We start from the raw sequence: 14,161 nt of genomic DNA, 5'->3' as shown, positions 1-14,161 counted from the left end.
TCTGCGATAGTTCTGAAGTAAACTCGAAGTTTCACTACATAAACATGTAAGTATGGTGTTTTAGTTGAGTGAGCTGAATTACTGTAATGTAGGAAGCCGTTGTGAAATCGCTTTGCGTTCGTAGTCAAGTCACCTTTATTTATATAGCGCTTTAACACATATGTTGTTTCAAAGCGGCTTTACAGTGATATTAGGACAATAAAGTAACAGAGATAATTCTGGCTTTACAGCAGCTGTAGAATAAAGTTATTGTCCAGCTAATAAAGTTAGTTTTTGATTGATTCACTGCCGTTGCCAAGATCATTAGTTAATAACTTAGGGCCGCTAAGACGACACCGTTTTAACAGAAAACTTAAAACGTGTTCTGGCCGTTCATTTGCACAATACACTGTTTGGTGGCTCGAGATTGCAAACTTTGAAATAGTTTCGAAGGAGCAAGTTTTGAAAAACGTTATCATCGCCGTGTAAACCTAAAAAACGTGAATCCGTGAAAACGGTAACGGATGTAGAGTGAATATGCGGCCAAGCGTAATGAAATTGGCTAAAGAACAATCATTATGAAGGTGTCAGTTACAAATTTTTTGTATGTCAGAAAGTGTATTTTTTACTTTTAAATGTGTGTGTGTGTGTGGCCGACGCCGGTCACATGACGCCTTGTTTACAGTAGCTCCTCTCTTTCAGGTATGGCCGGGTGGAGAGCGTCAAAGTCCTGCGCAAGCGCGGGTCCGAGGGCGGCGTGGCGGCCTTTGTGGATTTCGTCGACATCAAAAGTGCTCAGAAGGCGCACAACGCCGTTAACAAAATGGGAGACAGGGACCTTCGCACCGATTACAATGAGCCGGGTTCGGTGCCTAGCGCTGTGCGCGGTCTGGAGGACGCCGCGCCCACTAGCGCTCACGGAAGGGAGGTTGCAGGGTTCTCGAGGAGCGCCGTGGGGCCGGTGTACGGGCCTCCGGTGACTCTCCACACCAGAGAGGGGCGCTATGAACGCAGACTAGACGGGTAAGTGGGACTACGGTGTCAGATACAGGGGTTGAGGTGGGGTTAAAACAATACTGATTGCTAAGACCAGATTCTCCGTTCTCTGAGGCCTGACTTCCTGCACACGGGATTATTAATCCTTGTCTATCATGTAAGAATGAGTGGATTAGATTGGTGTTCAAAATCAAAATGTGGGATTACTGTGTGAGCCATGAGCTGGATATCACCCACGTGGATATTACGAAGTCCGGCGGAGGCGTAACGGGTGAGTTTGGATATTAGGCGTCCTCCAAATCTGGGATATTACGATTCCTCGGATGGTGCTGTGTGGAAGTATGTGCCGACGACGGATTAAACAAGATTTTTAACGAGGGAAATAGTGATATCGCAAAACCTTTTTGTCAGTTGTCATTTGCCTTGCACGAGTATCCCATCACCCATCTGGTCATTGTGCTACTGTCTGTCATGGATGTGTATCACTGCCGTGGATTTAGGAGGAATCGCCCGTGTGGAGTAAGTGTGTCAGGGTTCATCATCTCATCCTCCGTGTCACCGCACGTCATTCGTTAGAGAGGGCCGCTAATGCTCGTCGCTCGCGCTGGGATGTTTCCACTAAGCTTCGAAGACCAGAAGACTTGACGGGAAGATTCCCGCTTCCCGAATGTTGGATCTAACCTCATGTTGGATGTATAGGTGTAGACCGAACTGGATTACCTGCTCTCGAGTGGATGTACGGGAGAAGAGTTCGCGAAGTCCCATCGCTGCCGTTCGGAGGAAGTAAATGCGCTGGAATTACGCACCGTTTTTTTTTTTTTGTGCGCCGTTCGGATTATTCCTCACCAGTGGAAAGCTATGTTTTTTCTCATAAGAAGTTCTGGTTTTTTTTTTTTTGGTAAAGACTTTATTTGTTTTTCCTAAATATTATTTTTGTTAAACGCATCAAGACGACGTACGGATAACCGACTCAGCCCTGATTGGATGAAGATCGCATAATGGGATCCGATCCGCTTCTTTCGACCGCTTTCCGCCGTCGCTGTTTTTGGCTCACACACAATTCCTCCTATATTGTATTGGGAATAAGTAGGGTCAGTTACTGCTCTGAAAAGGTTGGTATTGCCCTGCCTTACGCCTCTCTGTGCTTTTTCTCTCTCTCTAACCTAGACACATAGTCTATTAACCCCTGTTCTTTACTAACCCTAGAGCCTTGTGTTATTATTAACCCTTTGATTTCCCCGTGGCGTTCAGAGCCAGATAGCCAGCATGGTTCATGAGTCGGATAGAAACACTGCATGTTTGGTGTAGAAGTCCATTTCCAGCAGCGCTAGAGCCTCAGTGTAGCTCGGATTTAAACCGTGGCTCAACCAACCTGTTAGATTTATACGATGAGTTAGCTGTGTGAGAATGATCCAGTCGGAAGCTAAGTGTGTGTGTTCCTCTTTCTGTCGTGTCTCTTCCCTATCTCTCTCACAGCAGCGGTTCTGACGGACGGGACCGGGCGTACGAACACAGTCCGTACGGACACCACGAGCGCAGCGGCTCTTTTGAACGGCCACGCCACTACAACACGGACTATTACAGGGACCGCTCCATGTTTGCTGGCTCAAGCCCTTCTGCTAGCGCTCTTAGCGGAGGCTTCGACGCGACCGAGTCTCACTTTGAGCCTCGGATCCGCGACCCCTTCACCCTGTCTGGTTCCGCTCGCCGTGACCCGTACCGTGACGACAGGGGCCGGCGCACGGACCGGACGTACCACCACCATCGGCGGAGCCGGTCGTCGCACTCGTCGCAGTCGCGGCAGCCGTCGCCGCAGAGGAGCGCGGGACACACGCCTAAAGCCGCGCACTCGCCCAAGCGAGCGGCGGCGTCTCCGGGTCCACGCTCTCGCTCGCGCAGCCCGTCCTCCAGCTCCGACTCCGCTAGCAGCACCAGCAGCACCGGCAGCGGCAGGTATTGTACCAGCGCTAGTTCCTACCTGGTTCAGTTCATGTTTATGACATCACAACCTCATTATCAGAATCCTGCCGTGTCTGAGGGTAGGGTTGGGTATCATTTGAATTTCAATGAGGTAAAAAAAAAAAAACTTAGATAATATTCACATTGAGTGTTATTGCACAACATGTAATTGTATCTGAATATCATGAACAGAAATCAACAAATAAAGACACTTACACGAGGAACGTTTGCCTGTGGTTTAAAAACACCATAGAAGAACAACTAGCCCAACTAATATAAACTTCAAGCTAGGGCTGGGCAATAAAACGATAATGATAATTTTTTCTCGATAAAACAATATCAAGAGTTCGATAAATATTCGATAATGTTTATGCTCCAAAAGAACACAAATGTCTCAGTGATTTAAAGCAGTTTAAAGGCAGAGGAAACGGCGCTGACGAACAGGAGAAACACTGTGCGCAACGATACAGTCAGAAGGCTTTTCCGTCTACAAACTCCCATCATTTACCATGGATTTACTGTAACGTTAGCCTGGTAATATTAACTGCACCATGAAATGTGGGATATACATTATATAATGTACATATATAATATACATAAAGGAATTAATACATTAATATTAATTATAATAAATGCATATCAATGTATTAATTGCTGTTCCATGGAATTGATGGAGACTAATGGAATATAATTACAGTATTTATGAATGTATTTAGGCTACTCTTTTTCATACAAATACCATAGAAACCATAGTTACATTTTGCCATGATAGTGAGGTGCTATAGGCCATGCCTGGTTTTATCTGTGGTTATGATCTAAATGCATGATACTGGATGACCAATGGTTAATTTTAATAAAATTCAAACAGTCAGAATATTAAATTTTACCACATTAAATTGAGGTCATTACATTTTTTTTTAACAGATGTTACTGTTTTTGCTAGTGAACATAAATTTAACATAGTAGTATTAGCTTGAGTTAGGATGCAGATTTACTGTCAACTCACTGTCAAATATGCGTTTCGAGACAAAACATGTAATATTAAAACTGTGCTGAAGATACGTGCCATCAAAGTCAGGCGTCACAAACTCGTTTCAAGACTTAAACAGTATCCCCCATTAGCACATGCAGAAACTAAGAAATATATTTTTCTATTCAGATATTTATGTTAAGGAAAAATGACAAATATTTGAATGTTCTACCTGAGATTTATGAAATGTTCTGACAATAAATAGTAGTTTAAAACCACAATTAACACTCTGGTTTCTACAACTTTCACTTAGGAGCAAAAATCTGCCTTTAAACTTCGTGATAATTATCGATATCGACTGATAAAACAATTATCAAGAATTTTTTTCAGCCATATCGCCCAGCCCTACTTCAAGAATTAAAGACAAAATAAGTAAAAACTCAGTAATTAAAAAAGAACAAATTTTGAAATTGCAACAAATAGATACAACTGAACAAAGATACAATTTAAATAATGTTTTAAGATTTTCAGGTATTAAGGTATAGAAACTGTAATCAAAATTATGTAATCACACTTTTTTTTTTTTACACTCTTGTGTTTCGCCTCCCTCCGCCGTTTTTGCGCTGGCGCGAGAAGTGTGTGACGGATAACGTCAGAGAAACGTCAGTAGGCTATAACTGATGTCGTCTGTTACTGCGATGCAGAATCGTCCACGTATGCATCGCGATGCAGCGATTAATGACCCCGACTGGATACAGTTTAAAATAGGACCCTATGATATACATTCCATGTTTTCAGTTTTTCTGGGTTCCATTTTAATGGTTTAACTCAATTTTTAATAATTCAATTTTGTATAGTTAATAATTTTGTACAAATTCTACAATGAATGCTAAATATTTTTTTTAAATTCAGTTTTGGATTCTGTGATCCAAAATTCAAAGCAAATTCTGTGGTTTCCATTAAAATTTTTCTCAATTCCATTTTTAATGGTTTAAAGGTGCAATGTGTAATATTTCTGAGGATCTATTGACAGAAATGCAATATAAGATCCATAACTATGTTTTCAGTGGTTTGTTTTAGCTTAGAATGAGACATTTATATCTCCATAATCGCGGGCTCCTCCTTCTATGGAGGTCGACATATTGTGTGGTCATGTTACTAGCGTAGCCGACAGCGAACACACAGCGCTACAGAGCGCGTTTCCTCACTACCTTGAAAAAGAAGTTTGCAATGGTCTGGTACTACAATTTTGTCTGCCTCCAGAAATCCCTGCTTCAAAATACTGAAGGCGAGACACAAACCCCTTCACATGTCTTCATCTCCGTTTTGGAGACAGGGTTCCACTTCGAGTTGAAGAGTGTCTGACCGCGCGTCTGTTCGGCGTACCGATTAGTTTCCGTCACCAGCATGTCCCAAAGCGCGCCTGCATACACACACGCTCTCACTCACACACACCTCTGTCGTAGCCATTTTCTCGCTCGCGTCTCCAAAAAAAATCCAAAACAAACGCACGTGTGTCGGCTTGATTGACGTGATTTTCGGCGAACCATAGTACATTTGGGTAGTCATGTGGTCTTTAAAAAAATCAACAAGACCCACCTCATCTCTATTTTAACCAATAACAGTGCGTTCTATGCTGCACGCATCATGAAAAGGATGACGAATACAAAATGCTGCGCCACGCAGCAGCCGGCAGGAGGTTCAGACTTGCGCAACGCAGTAACCGGCGGTAGATGTAATGTTTTGCCGCGCAGTATCCAGCACAAATGGGTTAATGAACCGTTATATTTGTATTACTTTAGATTGAGCAGTTTCTGTCTACACACACGGCGGGTTCCCGATCATTGAAATGCGCCGACATGTCTCTACGGTGGCCCTAAACGGACAAATGCGTTTCGTTACTATGTTGCTCTTCGTGCAAGAATAAAACACTGACACAATGATGAACAAGTAACAATAATATTTGCAATAACATGTAGTTTTACTGAATAATTAAGTAAACATAATTTCTTAATTTATCCCTGTAAAGAAACCTCATTGCTGAACTGGCTACTCTCTGGCTGCGTTTACACTTGGCATTAACATGCGATCAAGCAGATCGGATCATTAGCCAATCAGGACACGGTTTACATTTGTACACATTAAGTAGCCTCTGGATAACCGATCGGATTTCTGTTTCCTGCATAATATTTAAATTAGGTCTGTGGCACGACGCCAGAAAAGAGTAGCCTAAAGATTATACAAATTAAACCATGTCCCAATTGCTTCGACGGCAGAAAAAAGAGTGCGCCCGAAGCCGGGGCTGTTTACACCTGGCCACTTCCTGTGTTTTCTCAGATCGGATAGCTATCTGATTTATCAAAACGATTCCATTTACACCTGCTCACATAAATGTGTTTTCGCTCTTCAATTCCCGCGCTATATGCAGATTTAATGGAGTTCACGTCACCGAAAGCAACAGATATGAGCTGCATTTTATTGATCAGCAGTTAAAAATCAAAATCAAAGACTATTATAATATACAAAAAAACAAAACAAAAAAACAACGTTTTTATCCGATTAATCGAAAAAAATAATCGTCCGATTAATCGATTATCAAAATAATCGTTATCTGCAGCCCTAAATCAAATGTAGTAAACATTGAACTGTCAATTTTTTTTATTTTTTCAGAAATCATTTAAAAAAATTGTCTACGTTTCTGGATTCTGTGTTTTATGATTTAATACAAATGTATTATTAAAAGCAGTGGTAATAAAAATAATGCTTATCCTTTTAATTTTAATTTATCCTTTAAAATGGAATCAAATAAAATGTGAACAATTCCTGTTTTGCCAAACAAAGTTAGTGTTAAAATTAAAACACCAATGAAAACTCGTGATGTCAAATGTAAATATTTCTCTAGGTGACGGGCTTGTAATAAGGTAAGTTCAGGTTTAGTTTGGATTAAGCTCTCTGTCAGGTTAGACCAAACTCAGTTTTACTTTTCATTTCTTAAAGTTGATGCCATGATTGAGGGGTTGAGCTTGATCAATACCGTCAGCATTTCAAGATGTGTAAAAACAGAACCAGAATGACTTATTCCTTCTAAATGAACATCGTTGCATTATTTTAATGGCTGGGTTACAGACGTGTTTAACTCTCTGGCGTCTCCGTGTGTCGGTCAAAAATGACATAGCCTAAATTATTTTTTTGTTTCACTGAAATGAATGTACTATATTTTTGTTTGATAATTTTTTTTATTTTGTATTTTTAGGGGATTTTATGGTACTAAATTATATTTATGCTGTAATTATAATCTATTTATTCACTTTTTGAGAGTTACATTTCCAACTTAAACTCGTAAATCTTGAATGCTTTAGATCACAGACTGAAGTTTGATTTCTTTTCAAAGACGACACTTGGCAGGTTATTGCTGGTGGTTTTTTTTTGTTTTTTTTTAGTTACAGAATTTTACGTTTATTACAAAAAATGTAAAAAAAAATCTGCTTTTAATTTTTATATGAAATATATATTTTCTAAAACATGAATCTAAGCCATAAATAATCAAGTTGTGCTAAAAGTTTGAGGCTGATATCTCAGTAAATGAGCGTTCAGTGCGATGTTGTTCGGCTGCAGTTCCAAACGCTTCCACTAGAGGAAACTCGTCTCGCATTCGTTTCCAATGCGCTCATTTCTGACCGCCAGGAGCACAAGTGTGACGACTATTACAGGATCATTAAACCTTTTTTTTTTGGTTCACACAGCAAGTGCCAAAACCTTTACCAAGTTTCATACCATTCTGATAAAAAAAAAGTGAAATTGTTTGGTCAGACCTGCCAGAAGAGCACCAGACGCTACTGTCATGCTGTAATGATGTTAAATGCTTGTAGTTTGTCTAAGATAGTTGATGGCATTCTCTTTGAAGCGCAGTGTGTAAGTGTGTGTGTTGTGTCCTGGCAGCAGTGACTCGAACAGCAGCTCCAGTGACGGCTCGCGGGCACGCTCAGTGCAGTCCACGGCCACACACGCTCCTCCCGCGCAGGCGCTCGCCATGGACTCCGACGAGCCGCGCAGGAGCTTCGGCATCCGGGTCCAGAACCTGCCCACACGCTCCACAGGTCAGCACTTCTGCTCTCCTCACCGGTTAGGGGCCTATAATGCCCTTTCACAACATGTAAAATAAGTCTCTGATTTGAATGTGAAGTTTTAGCTCAAAATACCCCACAGATATTTTTTTATAGCATGTTAAAATGTAAATTAAATTGAGGGTGAGCCAAACCTCACAGTTTTTGTGTGCGTGTCCCTTTAAATGCAAATGAGCTGCAGCTCCCGGCGCAGGGGGCGGGAATTTTTTTTTGTAAAAATGTAATTTACTTCATATATATATATATAAATATTAGCACCACTCTGGAGTAAACAGTGATGGATTAAAGCGATCCATCCATATGTGTTTATTTGACCATCTCTTCATGACCGCTTTAAAGCGCCAGAAATCTCTTAGATTTCATTAAAAATATCTTCATTTGTGTTTTGAAGATGCGGGAAAGCCTGAACGAGCTGGACGGACAGCTATAGCTGTGTTTAGCTTTGCTTTTAAACTCTATCTTCTATCATTCCTGCCATTTATATTATTTAATTTAATCATCGCAATATATCTGATATCAAATTTAGTCCTTTTCCGGGTGAATTGTCTCTCCTAACTGGTCACAAAGCTTACGTTTGATCAAATACGTATACTACAGTCCTTGGTCCATTAATGCGTCTCTTTCATGAGGAAAACGTTTGAATCTAAAGGAGTGTGTGTTGACCCCTCAGATACGAGTCTGAAGGACGGGCTGTTCCACGAGTTTAAGAAGTACGGGAAGGTGACGTCGGTGCAGATCCACGGGGCGCTGGAGGAGCGCTACGGCCTGGTGTTCTTCCGGCAGCAGGAGGACCAGGAGAAGGCCCTCAGCGTGTCCAAGGGCAAGCTGTTCTTCGGGATGCTGATCGAGGTCACGGCCTGGAACGGCCCCGAGACCGAGAGCGAGAACGAGTTCCGGCCCCTGGACGGGCGCATAGACGAGTTCCACCCCAAGGCCACGCGCACGCTGTTCATCGGGAACCTGGAGAAGACCACCAACTACCAGCAGCTGCTCGACGTCTTCCAGCGCTTCGGGGAGATCGTGGTACGCTAGCTAGCGCTCCGGCTGACGCGGGCATCCGCTAACGCTTCATCTGACCACCGACTAGCGGCTGCGAGGCTTCACGACATCACTATATAAACACCAGCATGTTTAGATTTTTCCCCCGGTCCTCCATGAAGGGTTCCATCAAGAGTGTGTGTGTGTGTGTCAGCGTGTGTGTGTCAGCGTGTGTGTGTCAGCGTGTGTGTGTCAGCGTGTGTGTGTCAGCGTGTGTGTGTCAGCGTGTGTGTGTCAGCGTGTGTGTGTCAGCGTGTGTGTGTCAGCGTGTGTGTGTCAGCGTGTGTGTGTCAGCGTGTGTGTGTCAGCGTGTGTGTGTCAGCGTGTGTGTGTCAGCGTGTGTGTGTCAGCGTGTGTGTGTCAGCGTGTGTGTGTCAGCGTGTGTGTGTCAGCGTGTGTGTGTCAGCGTGTGTGTGTCAGCGTGTGTGTGTCAGCGTGTGTGTGTCAGCGTGTGTGTGTCAGCGTGTGTGTGTCAGCGTGTGTGTGTCAGCGTGTGTGTGTCAGCGAGTGAGCGTGTGTGTGTCAGCGAGTGAGCGTGTGTCAGCGAGTGAGCGTGTGTGTGTGTCAGCGAGTGAGCGTGTGTGTGTGTGTCAGCGAGTGAGCGTGTGTGTGTGTGTCAGCGAGTGAGCGTGTGTGTGTCAGCGAGTGAGCGTGTGTGTGTCAGCGAGTGAGCGTGTGTGTGTGTCAGCGAGTGAGCGTGTGTGTGTGTGTCAGCGAGTGAGCGTGTGTGTGTCAGCGAGTGAGCGTGTGTGTGTCAGCGAGTGAGCGTGTGTGTGTGTCAGCGAGTCAGCGTGTGTGTGTGTCAGCGAGTCAGCGTGTGTGTGTGTCAGCGAGTCAGCGTGTGTGTGTGTCAGCGAGTCAGCGTGTGTGTGTGTCAGCGAGTGAGCGTGTGTGTGTGTCAGCGAGTGAGCGTGTGTGTGTGTCAGCGAGTGAGCGTGCGTGTGTCAGCGAGTGAGCGTGCGTGTGTCAGCGAGTGAGCGTGCGTGTGTCAGCGAGTGAGCGTGCGTGTGTCAGCGAGTGAGCGTGCGTGTGTCAGCGAGTGAGCGTGCGTGTGTCAGCGAGCGAGCGTGCGTGTGTCAGCGAGCGAGCGAGCGTGTGTCAGCGAGCGAGCGTGCGTGTGTCAGCGAGCGAGCGTGCGTGTGTCAGCGAGCGAGCGTGCGTGTGTCAGCGAGCGAGCGTGCGTGTGTCAGCGAGCGAGCGTGCGTGTGTCAGCGAGCGAGCGTGCGTGTGTCAGCGAGCGAGCGTGCGTGTGTCAGCGAGCGAGCGTGCGTGTGTCAGCGAGCGAGCGAGCGTGTGTCAGCGAGCGAGCGTGCGTGTGTCAGCGAGCGAGCGTGCGTGTGTCAGCGAGCGAGCGTGCGTGTGTCAGCGAGCGAGCGTGCGTGTCAACGAGCGAGCGTGCGCGTGTCAGCGAGCGAGCGTGCGCGTGTCAGCGAGCGAGCGAGCGTGTCAACGAGCGAGCGTGCGCGTGTCAGCGAGCGAGCGTGCGCGTGTCAGCGAGCGAGCGTGCGCGTGTCAGCGAGTGAGCGTGCGCGTGTCAGCGAGTGAGCGTGCGCGTGTCAGCGAGTGAGCGTGCGCGTGTCAGCGAGTGAGCGTGCGCGTGTCAGCGAGTGAGCGTGCGCGTGTCAGCGAGTGAGCGTGCGCGTGTCAGCGAGTGAGCGTGCGCGTGTCAGCGAGTGAGCGTGCGCGTGTCAGCGAGTGAGCGAGCGTGTCAGCGAGTGAGCGTGCGTGTGTCAGCGAGTGAGCGTGCGTGTGTCAGCGAGTGAGCGTGCGTGTGTCAGCGAGTGAGCGTGCGTGTGTCAGCGAGTGAGCGTGCGTGTGTCAGCGAGTGAGCGTGCGTGTGTCAGCGAGTGAGCGTGCGTGTGTCAGCGAGTGAGCGTGCGCGTGTCAGCGAGTGAGCGTGCGCGTGTCAGCGAGTGAGCGTGCGCGTGTCAGCGAGTGAGCGTGCGCGTGTCAGCGAGTGAGCGTGCGCGTGTCAGCGAGTGAGCGTGCGCGTGTCAGCGAGTGAGCGTGCGCGTGTCAGCGAGTGAGCGTGCGCGTGTCAGCGAGTGAGCGTGCGCGTGTCAGCGAGTGAGCGTGCGCGTGTCAGCGAGTGAGCGTGCGCGTGTCAGCGAGTGAGCGTGCGCGTGTCAGCGAGTGAGCGTGCGCGTGTCAGCGAGTGAGCGAGCGCGTGTCAGCGAGTGAGCGAGCGTGTGTCAGCGAGTGAGCGAGCGTGTCAACGAGTGAGCGTGCGTGTCAGCTAGGGCTGCAACAACTAATCGATAAAATCGATTATAATCGATTATGAAAATCGTTGTCAACGAATGTCATTATCGATTAGTTGGTCTGCTTACGTCACGGGAGCGTTTACTGGTACGCACACACACGCAAGGTCTCTCTCCCTCAGGCGCTCTGCCGAGCGCGCGCGCTACACGGTTTGGAGCAGTCTCTCCTGTCTCGCATGCGCGCTCTTGCTTGCGCGCTCTAGATTTCGGGAGTTTGAACTAATTCGCGGGCATCAGGGAGCCGCAATCAATATGCGGGAGACTCCCGGGACTTCCGGGATGTCTGTATTTTTCTCGAGCATCAGGTTGTGCAATCAGTTCGCTCGCAACGTAAGTGATGGATTAAAATAGCGCTACCGCAGAAATAGGTTAAATTAAAACGGTGTTTACAAAGTGAAGCATTAAATACAAAGGCAGTTAATAACAGCAGCAGTAAAATATTGTTTTTTAGTCACTGTACTCAGTGGTTTTCAGCGAATGCTTGTGCACAAATGCATAATTTCTCCTGTCCTTTACTCAAGCCTGTTAGCTTGCTGGGTAACGTTACCTCCATTCCGTTCTCTTTTTATAGCATTTGTCTACTAAGTTTTAATTGTTTTTCAAACGCGATCTACTGCGGCTCTACGTTCACACAATTGTTTTCAGTCTTTCTATATTTATTTAATCAATTTATCCTTATATTATATTCTTTTATATATTATATATATAATATATATTATATTCTTTATCCTTATATTCCTTATATATAATTAATTTTAAATAAAAATTAAATGAATTATATATTTTAGATGTTTTTAGTTTGTTTTTAGTTCAGATATTCACATCTGAACAACATGTCTGTGTAAATTTGTTTTAACAAAAATTGTGTTAAAACATAATATGTTGGATATCATTTTTTTAACAATAATCATGTTTGTCAACTTGCCATCAGCAATTATCATTAAAAACAATGCAAATATTGATATTAGTAAAACTCAATGTGTGGCTTTTGCACTTTTTAAAGTACACTTTTACACATAAATACCCTGATTTACGGTTTTATTTAGTTATAATAAAAAAAAAAATCTAATTTAATTTCTATCCAATTAATCGATTAATCGAAAAAATAATCGTCCGATTAATCGATTATCAAAATAATCGTTAGTTGCAGCCCTAGTGTCAGCGAGTGAGCGTGCGTGTGTCAGCGAGCGAGCGTGCGTGTGTCAGCGAGCGAGCGTGCGTGTGTCAGCGAGCGAGCGTGTGTGTGTCAGCGAGCGAGCGTGCGTGTGTCAGCGAGCGAGCGTGCGTGTGTCAGCGAGCGAGCGTGCGTGTGTCAGCGAGCGAGCGTGCGTGTGTGTCAGCGAGCGAGCGTGCGTGTGTCAGCGAGCGAGCGTGCGTGTGTCAGCGAGCGTGCGTGTGTCAGCGAGCGAGCGTGCGTGCGTGGCAGCGAGTGAGCGAGCGAGCGTGCGTGTGTCAGCGAGCGAGCGTGCGTGCGTGGCAGCGAGTGAGCGAGCGAGCGTGCGTGTGTCAGCGAGCGAGCGTGCGTGCGTGGCAGCGAGTGAGCGAGCGAGCGTGCGTGCGTGGCAGCGAGTGAGCGGGCGGGCTTGTGTGGCAGCGAGTGAGGTCTAGCGGGTCGGGTGCTAGTCCAGCGGGTCCAGCGGTGCAGGTCGGGTGCGGGTCCAGCGGTGCAGGTCGGGTGCGGGTCCAGCGGGTCGGGTGCTTGTCTAGCGGGTCGGGTCGGGTCCTAGTCCAGCGGGTCCAGCGGTGCAGGTCGGGTGCGGGTCCAGCGGGTCGGGTGCGGGTCCAGCGGGTCGGGTGCTTGTCTAGCGGGTCGGGTGCTTGTCTAGCGGGTCGGGTGCTTGTCTAGCGGGTCGGGTGCTTGTCTAGCGGGTCGGGTGCGGTCTAGCGGGTCGGGTGCTTGTCTAGCGGGTCGGGTGCGGGTCTAGCGGGTCGGGTGCTTGTCTGTCGGGTCGGGTGCTAGTCCAGCGGGTCCAGCGGGTCGGGTGCGGGTCCAGCGGGTCGGGTGCTTGTCTAGCGGGTCGGGTGCTTGTCTAGCGGGTCCAGCGGTGCGGGTCGGGTGCTTGTCTAGCGGGTCCAGCGGTGCGGGTCGGGTGCTTTTCTAGCGGGTCCAGCGGTGCAGGTCGGGTGCGGGTCCAGCGGGTCGGGTGCTTGTCTAGCGGGTCGGTGCTTGTCTAGCGGGTCGGGTGCTTGTCTAGCGGGTCGGGTGCTTGTCTAGCGGGTCGGTGCTTGTCTAGCGGGTCGGTGCTTGTCTAGCGGGTCGGGTGCGGGTGTGTTTTCCATTATACTTTTATTACCTTTTTAGAGTTAAGGGTTTTCTGTTAGAACGGTGTGTGTTAGCGGCCGCTAAGGTAATAACTAATGATCTTTACAGCGGAAGTGAATCAATAACTTTATTCTAGATCTGCTGTAAAGCCGAAACAATCTCTGTTACTGTAATCTCCTATTGTTGAAGCGCTGTATAAGTGGAGACTCGACTTTTTCCCAGTTTGATTGTCATTCTAGAGATTCTGAGTGGATTTGAGCCATAAATCTGAGGAGAAAAGTCAAATGTTGTTCACTATGGTTCTAACAAACTCCAATCTTAATTTTAGTTTTGTCATTGTTGCAATCCTTTTTTAAAGCATGGATTTGTCTTGATTGATTTCAGGATATTGATATCAAGAGGGTGAATGGCATTCCCCAGTATGCATTTGTTCAATACTCCGATATTGCAAGTGTTTGTAAAGCCATTAAGAAAATGGATGGAGAGTATCTCGGCACCAACAGACTCAAGGTATTTGATGCACGTTCATGGCAGATACTTGCATGTTTACATGTAACTGTGGGCCTGGATG

General features: G+C 46.6%; 1 protein-coding gene across 15 annotated transcripts in view; it reads left to right on the top strand.

Moving 5' to 3' along the window:
- Window positions 1-14,161, top strand: part of LOC143738011 (msx2-interacting protein) — a 36,910-nt gene that overhangs the window by 704 nt on the left and 22,045 nt on the right. For 8 of the 15 annotated variants that reach the window (XR_013203809.1, XR_013203810.1, XR_013203807.1 and 5 more), the window contains exons 2-6: window positions 682-1,002; window positions 2,452-2,928; window positions 7,844-8,001; window positions 8,699-9,051; window positions 13,975-14,100. Coding sequence is in view for 4 of the 15 variants with exons in the window: in XM_077229852.1 (XP_077085967.1) it covers window positions 682-1,002; window positions 2,452-2,928; window positions 7,844-8,001; window positions 8,699-9,051; window positions 13,975-14,100 (1,435 nt within the window). In the remaining 11 variants the exon portion in view is untranslated. Of the gene's footprint in view, window positions 1-681; window positions 2,088-2,451; window positions 2,929-7,843; window positions 8,002-8,698; window positions 9,052-13,974; window positions 14,101-14,161 lie in introns of all 15 variants that reach the window. The other 7 variants (XR_013203813.1, XR_013203812.1, XR_013203811.1 and 4 more) reach the window with 7 other exon arrangements.

The sequence above is a fragment of the Siphateles boraxobius genome, unplaced genomic scaffold, assembly GCF_051911475.1.
Source record: "Siphateles boraxobius isolate OS27281-9 unplaced genomic scaffold, OSU_SipBor_1 136, whole genome shotgun sequence".
NCBI lineage: Eukaryota > Metazoa > Chordata > Actinopteri > Cypriniformes > Leuciscidae > Siphateles > Siphateles boraxobius.
This window is presented reverse-complemented; position numbering and strand designations above follow the sequence as displayed.